At 45.8% G+C, this 12,200-nt stretch overlaps 1 protein-coding gene across 6 annotated transcripts; it reads left to right on the plus strand.

Moving 5' to 3' along the window:
- The first annotated feature begins 309 nt into the window (after positions 1–309).
- LOC125515252 (pterin-4-alpha-carbinolamine dehydratase 2, mitochondrial-like) lies at positions 310–10,727 on the plus strand. Of its 6 annotated transcripts, none has more exons than XM_048680691.1 (5): positions 310–760; positions 938–1,010; positions 1,161–1,234; positions 1,596–1,664; positions 10,228–10,727. In XM_048680691.1, exons 1-5 carry the CDS (start codon positions 604–606, stop codon positions 10,278–10,280), a joined length of 426 nt encoding a protein of 141 aa, XP_048536648.1. In that variant the 5' UTR covers positions 310–603; the 3' UTR covers positions 10,281–10,727. The 6 variants fall into 6 exon arrangements, with proteins under 6 accessions (XP_048536648.1, XP_048536644.1, XP_048536645.1 ...); XM_048680689.1 differs by lacking the exon at positions 10,228–10,727 and adding an exon at positions 3,328–3,622 and having other exon boundaries at positions 314–760; XM_048680690.1 differs by lacking the exon at positions 10,228–10,727 and adding an exon at positions 3,328–3,622 and having other exon boundaries at positions 327–706.
- The last annotated feature ends 1,473 nt before the right edge of the window (positions 10,728–12,200 follow it).

Genomic DNA, 12,200 nt, shown 5'->3' on the forward strand with positions numbered 1-12,200 from the left:
ACTCCGCTAAGGAACAGTGACACCGAGTAACCCAGCCCTCAATGAATTGACTGAAAGCAGCGCGGGAGCGTCTACAACCTTATTACACGCCCGTGAGCAATGAGAAATAAAAAACGAACTAAAAGTCTGAAAGCAAAGGCTCGAATATCTCTGAAAAGGACCCCATTCGGGGGTTAGATCGAACTCCGTCGATTTGATTGCATGGACAAGCTGCAATGCATCAGATTCCACCACCACAATGGTTATCCCCCATTCTACACGGAAAAAAGATAAAAGATGCAGCAGACTAGCGGAGAGACTCGAACTCGCAAACTCGGGCCTGGGGTATTTAAACACCCTAACAACCAGAGGGAGACCTCGACGACACTCTCTACCGACTCAACTCTGGGATATTTCCTGTTGTTGGAAGAATGTGGAAGGTATATATGGAGCGTATGTGGGGCAGTATGACACCTATTCCACGACATACTTTCTATTTTTCTTCCCACCACGGGAAATATGCCGGAGATGAATGTTTAGAAGCTACATGTCCTTTCATCTCTGAACATACAAGCTTCACCTGGACTCCCTCGGCACTGCGCCGCTGTCTCCCCGAAGCTAGGGATGGAGGAGCGTACCCTATTCCGCGGCCAGGCACCCGGGGAGGCCGCCCCTGCTCGCCCCTCCGCCTCTCAGGCGGTGGGGGACGAGGCTGCTGCTAAAGTTGGTGAGCCGTCGCAGCCCTGTTCGTTTCTAAATCTCTCTCGATCCAGGATTCATGGTTGGTGAGCTGCACCCCCGTTCGTTTTTCTTTCTATTCATGCTTACGAATTTGAGTCTCGCTGTTGTGATATTATTATTAGGCCACCCCCTGATGTGTGCTTCTGAGTTTGATTGAGGCCACTAATTACTCTGCAGTCCTGTAAAAAGAGTACGCATCTCTGTTTTCTTCTTTCAGTATTATCAAAGAAGAGTTGTCTCCCATGCAGTTCAAAGGATTTACAAGCCATGTCAGAGGATTCTGCTAAAAGGTTGCTACAACAGGGTTTTTTTCTTTCTTCGCATACTTTGTTATGGTGAAGAAACTTGATTAAGACCGGTTGTTTCGTTCACTGAGCCCCTTACAAACAGGTGGCTGGTTGGGAGCTGAGAAATGAGGGTGACATTCTGAAATTACACAGGGCATGGAAGGTGAAGAAGTTTGCGAAAGGGCTTGACTTCTTTCAGCTTGTTGCTGCTGTTGCCGAGGAACAAGGTCTCCTTTCTTTTGCTAGCTATGTTCTTCATATTCACATTGTCTCATTGCTTAGTATTCAACTCTCCTTAAAAAATAATCTGATGGAAGTAATGACCAATTGACTTCCTGTCCTACCAGTCCCATGTCCTCACCGTATTGCATTTTAAGATTATCACTGTTACATACAGACCACAACAAGTTGATGCTGGCAAAAAATATATCTCAATCCAAATTGTTGTTACATTTCTAGAGGACAGTACTCCTTGAATTGGTCAAGACATTTTGTATTTCACCTGAATCCAACAAATTTCTTGGCATGATTTTGTTTGTTTCAGTAACAATCTTGGCAAAGTATGTTTAAATGGGTATGCTTTTCCAGGTCACCACCCAGATCTTCACCTTGTTGGTTGGAATAATGTGAAAATTGATGTGTGGACTCACGCAGTCAGTAAGTGTCCCATATGGTTATTTTGGCTAATTTATTTTGACTACACAATTCACTCTAGGATTTCATGTATTATCTTTTAGTCGAATCTCTCTTTTAAAACTGGAGTACTTGTCCGAAAATTCAGAGGAGTGCTCGTCCTCGCCTGGTCACGTTATCGTGCACCGTTCGACATCTATGAGATCTGACACAGCGTCGGTTGTGGGGCAGAGTTGCTTTTAATGCACTAACGGGTGGAGAACTTAGTGCCGTAATGTCGTTTGGATGGCCGTCTAGTGACCGGAGTTGCGTTTTGTACTGGCGACCCAGTTTGACGTGGGTTGCACTGGGGCTGTTTGGCCGGTCTGCAAAATCATTTCGAAAGCCCTGTTCCCACACATCGCCACTGGACATACTATGCCTCTTGAAGTTACACGTTTATTCAGCTAGCACAATCCCATAGTTACACAAATTCAGTTCTCAGGTCTCACACCACACAGGAAAATGTGATACAACAATTTTCTACAAATCATTATACCCTAATGAAAAAAGTCCATTTTACTCCCCTGAACAAAGTGGGTGGTTCACTTTACCCCCTGATCTATATTTTGGTTCCTTCCACACCCCAAACAAAACCAAACCGGACGAAAACCCCCCGGCTGGTTTGTCTCCATTGGATGCTGATGTGGCACAGTCAAAGGGCGGTTTTGACCGCGGTGGGGCCTACTTGTCAGGTTGGACTGTTATAGAGCTGCCGTTCCCCGTTGCGATCTGGATCAGAAATCCCCCCCTTCCCAGTCCAAATCCCTAACCCTATTCTCCATGGGCGGCGGCAGCGTGAGCTCCACCACCGTGTCGCCGGACGCCATGAGCGCCGCCGGCGATGGAGGCGCGGCCCTGGTCGTCGCAGTAGCCCAGGCGAGCCGTAGCTTGCTGGAGCGCCGGTTCCCGCAGGAGGTGTGGCGGCAGGGAGAGCCGGAGCTCCGTCGAGAGGCGAGCCATGTCCTGATCTCCCGCACTCCGGCCATGGATGCGCTGGAGCTGGGCTTCGGGAGGCACGTGCTTCTGGCAACTGCGGTCGGAGACGGCAAGCAGACAGTGACGCCGGCAGCCATGCTGGCGATCTTGCAGCAGCATTGCGGGGTGGTGCCATCCGAGGTGGTCGTCGAGTTCGCGTGCCCACCACACGACCTGTGGCTGACCTTCTCGACGGAGGAGAAGTGCTCTGAGGTGCTCCTTTCGTCAATGAAGATCAAGTGTTGCCGGCGTTGGATTCAGTTTTCGCGTTGGTGCAGAATGATTCGATCTCAGCCAGGTGCTCTGAAGTACAAGAGCAAGCTCGGCTTTGAAGGCCTCCCAAACCAGGCCTGGACGACGGCGTCCGTGAAAGATGTTCTCAAGCAGCTGGGTGGCGAGCTGATCGAGATCCTGCCGTCGGCAAGCCGCCGCGAGCTTGAGGTCATGGCATGGCTTCGTGACCCTTCCTTTGTTGGCAAGGTGGTGACAGTGGAGATACCTGAGCCGAAGCTGACAAACAAGCCACCCGAGTCCATGGATGAGTATGAAGCAATGCAATTCGAATTGGGTGAATACGGACCGTCGTCGCCGAGGAAGAAGAACAGCTTACTGTATCCTGTCATTTGCCACATGAAGGAGGTTGTTGATCGTGGTCCTCTGCTTGCTGAAGGACTTCCTGATGAGTGGCTGCCAGGAGAAGGCGAGGACCTGACTCGCAGGCATATCTTCAAGACTGTGCTGGGCAAGATCGACGGCACTGACGGTGATGAAGGAGTTTGAGTTTGTGTCATGTTATATTTGGCACTTTGGCTTTCCACTTGGTTTGTTGTACTGTGTTAACAATCTGTAGTGTTGTACTGTGTGTTCAGTTCTATTTTATGCTTGTTGTTGTGGTGAAGCAACTGTACTGCCAAAATTGTCCCAAATATTTGTGTAATGTGCTGGTACTATGTTGTCTTGTGAAACGGTACAATTGTGAGCTTATTTGTTTGTGCCAAAAGTGAACATATTTTGCCAAGCTTCTATCAAAAGGAAATTTATTTCAAAAGAGAAAATAGTAAACAGTAGCATTCAACTAAACACAAATTCTGTAGCTTAGCAATAACAAACACTAGTTCCTCAAAAAAAATTATGCAGTTTAACAGCAACAAACACAAGTTCATCAAACAACAACAAACACAATTTGAAGGCTCTAAACAACAGAAATTTTCCTGCTTAACCCCTCAGTTCATCAAACATGCTAACCCTGGTAGATTTCCTCCTTCTCTGACTAGAACTAGCACCAACTGTTCTGTTTGCTTGCTTTGGAGGCCTTCCCCTTCTAGGCTGTGTTGTCCCTCCTGTAGCTTGCTGTGATGGCTGTGTTGTCCCTCCTGTAGCTTGCTGTGAAGACTGGGCTCTCCCTCCTGCAGCTTGCTGTGATGTTTGAGCTGCATGCTGTGAAGACTGGGATGTAGCAGTTTCATTTGCTACTCTTTGAGATGTCCTTGGAGGATTTTCCTACACAACACAGAAAAGTAACAGTTGTTAGGTGTTTCACATTGCTGCAATTTCACAAGTACAAAACATATAGAAATTAAACATATGTAAAAATCATTACACACTTTTGTTTCTTTTTTCCTCTTCCTATTCTTGTACTTTCCCTTGTTGGGGTTAGTATTGCATTTCCTCATGTTGTGCCCAGGATTTCCACATAAACTACACTTGATCTTAGTTCCAATCTTGGAGAGTTTGTGTGCATGCTTAGGAGGCTCATCTCCACCTCTTATTCTCTCTGTCCTGGGCCTCCCAGGCATTTGCACATAGCTTGGAACTAATGGTCTAGGTCTGTCAGATATTGGCCAGCTAGGCATGCCCTCCATTGGCATCATGACATGTTCATATGTCTTGTTGTAAGCTTCAATTCTATAACAAGATGCAATAAGTGAATCTATGTCATCAGGGCCACACTGTGAAGCTGCTAGAGCATGAACACATGGAATTCCTGACAATTGCCAGTATCTACAAGAACATGTTCCTGCTTGCAAGTCAACTTTGAATCCATGCTGTCCTAACTTCACCTCATATCCATCTTTTCCATTCCATATTGTCTCACACTTCTCAGTAAGTTGTATCAACTTGTTCACCTTTTTGAGGATTTTGGGACAAATTGTTCCATTCCAATTGGCAGGCATAGCTCTATTAACTTGAATCCTAACTGTCACCTTTGCTCTGATGGCTTCAAACATACTGATGATCGGAAGACCTCTATATTCCACTATCCAATTGACTTTCACACATATTGTTGTCGACTGAATCACAGAATGATCCTTCTTTGAACCATGCTCTACACCAATGTTCAGGCCCAGCCTGCATCATGTCTCTTGCTCCTTCTGGTGTGAGCTGAGCAAGCTTTGCCCTGTTCAAATTAAACTGAACTCTGTTAGAAGACTTTGCACAAGCCCAAAATCTCTTCTGGTATTTCTGGTCCCTATGTTTTTTCTTTCAGTTAGCATAAATGTGCCTAGCACAATTTCTGTGTTCAGCTCTTGGTACAACCTTTGAAATTGCATTGATTAGACCTTTCTGCTGATCTGATATAAACACCCAGCCTTCACCTTGATTTGAAATCTCCAAGTCTTTATTTAACAATGCCATAAACCAAAACCAGGAGTCCTTATTTTCCACCTCAACTGCCGCCCAAGCAATGGGATACATTTGCCCATTTGCATCTCTTCCAAGAGCACATAGTAGCTCTCCACTTTGAGCCCCCTTAAAGAAGCAGCCATCCAAACCCACTACTTTCCTGCACCCTTCTATGAAACCTCTCTTGCAAGCCTAAAAGCACACATACAATCTCTGAAAAACTGGTGCAGTTTCTTTTGGATTAAGCACAACTGCCACAGTGCTTCCTGGATTGCTCCTCAATATTTCTAGCTGATAATCAAACACCCTGGCATATTCTTCATGCATTGCTTCTCTAACTCTCTTTCTGACTATTGCTTTTGCTTTCTTTATTTTGGAAACATGCACATCTGCAAACATCTCTAATCTAACAGTGGCCTTAATAGATTTCACTTTCCATCCTGGATTTGCCTTCATAATTCTCTCATACTTGTCTGCAATTCTAGGTGCAGTAACCAATCTGTTGTCTCTCCTCTGTGGGCATATGTGGTTGTCAACAAGTGTTATGACTTGAAACCTATCATTTGAGCTCCTCTTTGCACCATAAATCAACCAAGGACACTTAGGCCAAGAACATTTTGCCCTAATCCTACCAGCCTCATCTTTTACAAAGCAAATATGCCTCTTCATAGCCAGGCCATACTTCACGAGTGCCCTCTTGAACTGACTTCTTCCTCTAAATGTCATGCCCAAACTGAATATTGGAATTGCAGCCTTGCTATCAAATCTTGGAAATCTTGATTTCATCCTAAATGAATTTCCATGCTCATCCTCATCATAACTGTATTCCTCACTGGAATCCATGTATGGAGTATCATTTCCTTCGTCCATTTCATCAAAAGGAATTAACTGTGCTGTACTTTCTTTCACTTCCTTCTCTTCATCAAGTGGCAACCCCATTCTGATCTTTCTGAGCACTTCCTTAGCATGCTTTCTGAGCTCCTCTGCCTCATCATCTTCACCTGAACTGTCTTCATCTTTAGGGCACCAATCAAGATCTGCACATTCATCACTTATTTCATCAGGTGCAACATCTACTTCAGGAACATTTCCATTTTTAGGTTGCAATTCATCTTGTACAGCATACTCAATCTTGTCAGGCTCATCCACATCTGCCTCTGAACTGTGCTTCAGGTCATCCTCAGCAGAGCAATTGTCATGCTCATCTTCCCAATCACTGTCACTCTTCTCTTCTGTCTTGTCTTCTTCAATTGCAGCATTAGTTTCCTCTTCCTCTTTCTCTCCAATATCAGACACACTGTTCTGTCCATCTTCATCAACATCATCTTCATAATTCACATACAAATCCACAACCCCACAATCTGTAATACACCTATCCATGAAGAACACATTTCTATCAGTGTCCAGTTGTCTCAACCCATCTCTAACATTTTTTCCAGGAAACAACCAGTAAAGCATGTGCTTCTCTGTTAGCTCTTCACCATGATAGGCCATCTTTATATCTGCTAACTGCTCCCTGATAGTAGCTAAGGATATATTGTACCTCTCAACAGATGTGAGTTGTATATTAGCACCAACATATGACAATTGCTTGTTTGACTTCTCAAATTGGCCATTGTAAAAGAAACGGATGCCTGACCAATCTAGTTGATCCATTGCTTAACCTACAGATTAAAACAACATTCAATCTTCAATTAGAACCTACATACAGCAGCTAACTAGAGCAGAGTAAGTACACCAAGGGAAGGGGATTGGAGGGATGGGACTCACCTCAGTTCGTCTGTGCCGCCGCGAAATCAGACAGACCGCAGCAGCAGCCGCCGCATCGACAGAGCCGTCGACCTAGGGTTTGAGGACGGGGGAGAGAGCGGCCGTGGGAGAAGGAAAAGGTCGGGGAAGATTGACGGGTTGCACCGCCGCCGCCGCCACCACCACCAAGACTCCGACCACCGTTGCTGGTCGGAGTTCAGCGCTGCCTCGAGGGAGCCATCGACGGCGACATGGGGGAGAAGAAGAAAGGGATTTCGATCTCTTTCTGATCCAGAACGCAACGGGGAACGGCAGCGTGTAACGGTCCAACCTGACGAGTAGGCCCCACCGCGGTCAAAACCACCCATTGACTGTGCCACATCAGCATCCAATGGAGACAAACCAGCCGGGGGGTTTTCGTCCGGTTTGGTTTTGTTTGGGGTGTGGAAGGAACCAAAATATAGATCAGGGGGTAAAGTGAACCACCCACTTTGTTCAGGGAGTAAAATGGACTTTTTTCTACCCTAATCAATACGTTAGGATTGCTGCAAGTGTTCCTCCGGTGGCAACCTACATCACAACTGCTGCACGCCGGTTCTTTACTCAGTTTCTTTGGCGTCCCCCCTGTCCGGGCACGTCATGCTGTTGCGCCCTGGCTGCCCGCAGATTGTGCAGCACGAGTGCGCTTGCCGGTGCCACCATCATCTGCCTCGCCTAGGTTTTTCTTCACCTTAGTTTTTGAATGCCCCGTCATCGCTGCCCCCGGACATACATCACTGGGTACTTCATGCAACATCTTACAGAGGTACCACATTATTCTCAAGCCGGCCCTCCAGACCCAGCCCGTCCCTTGTAGGAGACAACGGGGAAAGTGCCTGCATTCCATTTTAAATATTTCAATGGCCTTCTCAATTCTCATACGCGCAGTGGTTTGCATCTCCTAGGCGGACAAGCACTAGAGCGTGTTTGTACAGGCTGCAGTGCCGGTATGTGATTGATACATGCAAAATCTGATCCTTTTGCAACTGCACCAAGTGCGCCTGCAGTAAATCTCTCTCATCTTTGGTCTACCTCTTCAGCAGCAAGTCGAGGACCCGACCAACCAGTATCACAATCAGCTATGCACCGAATGTCATGCAACGCTTAGGGCAAAAAACATGCCATGAGTGTCGTACCTTCACCTCATGGCAGCATAGCAAAAAGTATGCTCGAAATTGCCGCACTTGCAACTAAACTCTGATCCTCCACCGCGCACCTGAACCTAATACACCACGCGGCACCATTTGCAATGCCTCAGGTATTTTACGCCTTTCGCCTCTTCAACTTGTATCACACTGCCTCGTACAGCACATCTCCAAATTTCTCGAACATGGCACACGTGTAAACCTCACACCCATGCTGCTCCACTGGTGTTATTATCCTCATAACCGGCATGGTTTGCAAAATGTGTATGCAAGACATGAAAATGAGGACATAATACTTATGATTAGCCCGGATGTTAGTAGTCAGTGATGCTTGCTATTTTTGTCCTTTGTTTTTCGTAGTTTTCATTCGCGTTCCTGTCGTGCAGTAGCTGCTCATGTACTTATGGACAAATTGGTGCGTCACACAGCTTGCTGGGACGTACAATTTAAGCATGTGATTCATGCTCTCACTCCTATGTGTGCTAGTCATTTGGGCGCAGAACTTGCCCTTGAAATATGATTTTGCTCATTTTTCCCAAACCTCGAAAGTCTATGTCAAGTGTGGATGCTTCCATACGGGCGTATCTGCCGAGCAGGTCGTCTCAAGCCCTTTCGAATTCATCTATCTCTCAGCATGTGGTTCACAATCTTGTGAAAGTCTGCCCTGAACTGACTCCTTTTGGTGTACAGCGGCCCCAAATTCTCATTCGCTTTCTTCAGGACGTGCCATTTGCACTAGCGGTTAGTATCTTGATAGCTAACTCCATTGCACGGCACTGTTCTGTACATCGTATAACATTGGCTATCAGTTACACACACAAACAGGCTCTACAGAAACAGAAAACGCAACACAAGAAATTCAGTCCTCTCTCCCAACACGAACTCTGCATCAGAACACTGAAAAATTATGTCCTCTCTTATGTACTACAAGGTCAGATCGGGAGCACCCTTGCACATACATAGATCAACATATGCATTGCCGACGGAGAACTGACCTCCGAGTCCATCCTGGTGCCTGTGGGTGTCTTTCACGGTTTCATCGTCGATTGGCCGAGTCGTCAACTGTCGCGCTGCCGCTGTCGAGTGTCGACCTAGGACGTGTGACACGACGCCAGGGCGAACTTCTCCGCAAGAGCTACTCGCCGCCGCCGAAACACCGAACCACGGTGGAGCACAACCACACGTTCCCGGATTACCCGCTCGCCGACGGCATGGGGAACCTGCGACAGGAACCCACATGACCAGGGGCTGCAACGACAGGCACGGGGACTCCATGGATTCCAGTCGTCATAGACGCGTATCCCATTTCCAGTCGGTAGCGGCACGGCTTGCAAGCCCTGTCATGTACCGCTGGCACACTTTGCCCCCGTTATACTCGTAGTCACGGAGCCGTCGTTCCCACATCTGGTCCACTTGACTTCATACAGCCCTGGCGCGCCCTGCATACCGCCCTGACTGCCGCCGCACTGCTCCACCTGTACCTACATGCCACATAGCATGAGCAGGCGCGCCCGTCCGCCAAATCGCCGCACTCAGTACTTGTCTCATTACTTTCAAAATTGCAATCGTAATTACCTCTCTTGCTTTCCGAGAAAAAGAGCAGCATTGTTATAGTAGATTATTAAATCTTTGGGACCTGAAAAAAACCAAATTTTGTGTAGTATTATATGCCGAACAGAAATGGTTTACTAGTTATTCATTTTGCTGTTTTAAGAACCCTGACGGGCTGAGAATGATATGATTGTGGACTAATTAGAAGTCGTCTGATCATGCAAAATTGGTAGGTACTTAGTTGCTTGATGCCTATTGGCGGTTGGTCATTGTCATGATAAAACTTATTTTCATACAGGGAAATCCAACCAATTTAAATAAAGAAGAACGAGATATACAAAACTGAGTGATAACACTAAGTATAACAGTTCATTTATCGTCAATTGGTGCTAAAAAACATAAGCAAAATAAAGGACTCACCTGAATGTCTGTTTATAATTATTAGTTTATTGTGGTAACAGGAGGTATAACAGACTTCATCCTTGCTGCAAAGATCAATGAACTTGAGAGCTAGGAGGCCTATTGAGCAACAAAAAAGCTACTACTACCCAGGAGTAGCTCTCAGGAACCAAGCGAATAACCCTTGTTTCAATAGTCTGTTTGAACTTTTGATGTGTCGATCGACCGTTGAGTTTCACTTCGCCTGTGGTCATGTCTATCTGTCGTGGGTGATGCATTTCTCTGATGATATGAATTTGGGTCATCAATACTTGTCTATATCTTCTGAATATAATCAGTAGTTTGAAGGCGCCATGCCTACTATATATATGATGTACCCTGTGGCTAGACCATTTGAGCCTTTTTAGGCTCTGTTTTGCATTTGTGGTAGCTTTTCAGATTCTGGGTTGTGGGCCAGAAAACATTGCTACGACCAGTAAAGATTCTCCCGACAAACTAAATTTTGCAATCTAACGCGGTTTGGCATAACAACGATACCACGGAGTTACCGGAGCATTTTGAATCAGATAGACCACAATTTTTTTATGCAGTATTTGACTTGCATGATGGGCAAGAAAAGAAGTGGTGAGAAGGGTACCCACGCCTATCTATACTCAAATATTCCAGAATTCGATCTTGTGACAAGATATTGCACGGACTTGTCCCTGGGGCTCTTCTTGTTGCAGCATTAACTTTTTCATGGATGAGATTGTCATTAACTCGGTTGCATTCTCCTACATTTGATCAGGATGGAAAGCAGCAAACTGCTGGTCAACTTGAGTGGATTATGAACTGAGTGTATATATACATACGCTCTTGTCATTTGGGCTAATCTAGGCACTACTTGGATGACAATCTAGTGTTATCTCAGGTTATGAACCGCCACACGTCAACACAAATATATCACGCTCCCATGTCTGTTTTGTTTCACAGACCTGCCAGTGCGCAAAATACGACTTGATTTGCATAAACTTGCGTCAGAAGTACATTCTGTCAACTTGAATGCAGAGAAGTGAAACCTCCCCCCCCCCCCCCCCCCCCCCCCCCCCCCCCCCCCCCCCCCCCCCCCCCCCGCGCGCAGGGCTCCTCCGGAGATCGTGAAAGAAGTTTCCGAAACAACCAGGACCTTTGGGGAGTGACATCCCTTACCCTTGCTACCAACAGTAGAACATATGGACCTTTTGGAAAAGAGTAAAATGCATCATAAGTCCTGAAAATATTGAAGGTGTGTCTAGTCTCAAATCTATAAATCTGCACATTTGAGTCCTGAAACTATTCAAGTTGTTCACCGGAGGTCCTAGGCATCCCTGATCAGCCTTGATCTGCACGCGTGGTGAGTTGGCCACCGCCACATAGGCAATATTTCACACATAACTCCCTAAAAAATTGCAACCTCTAGTTTTTTGTTGATGTAACTCCTAAAACAGTAGATATTATTGGTAGAAGATGTAAAATTTATAACTTATGGGAGTATACAACAATATAAAAATAACTAACTTCCCAACTTGATTGCCAGTGCAGCGGAACTTGGATGTGAGATATTTCAATATTTCATCCAAATACAACTTGAACTAAGGCATTACATAGTGAGAAAAAAAAGTAGTACAATATTTAGTCATTTCAATATTTGTTTCTCCCGTTGCAACAGACAAGCAGTTTGCTAGCTTTGCATAAAATAAGTTTGGAGTATTTGAGAGTAGAATAAACCCTATAGAAAATTTTCACTTTCATGTATGGCAGTTTATTTAAGAGGTAATATCACTGCTAGTGCCTAAACTTGCCACGGATGTTCAGTTTAGTGCCTGAACTTAAAAAATACACCTAACGCGTGCTAAAACTTGGCTCGTTGGTTCAAAGGCGGTGCTAATCATGTTTGTCTATGGATGCGTAGCTGACTGGGCTTGACAGCATGGCGTGGGACCCACTGTCAGCCACTCGAGAGACGTGTGCCCGCGCAACCGCTTTTTTTCCCTCCAGAAAACACCCATGATTTAAT

This window comes from Triticum urartu, chromosome 6 (genome assembly GCF_003073215.2).
Source record: "Triticum urartu cultivar G1812 chromosome 6, Tu2.1, whole genome shotgun sequence".
NCBI classification, from domain to species: Eukaryota; Viridiplantae; Streptophyta; class Magnoliopsida; order Poales; family Poaceae; genus Triticum; species Triticum urartu.

Bases quoted from the DNA above. Each gene is read 5' to 3' on its own strand.
- LOC125515252 (XM_048680687.1), top strand. From the start codon at position 2,463: ATGGGCGGCGGCAGCGTGAGCTCCACCACCGTGTCGCCGGACGCCATG.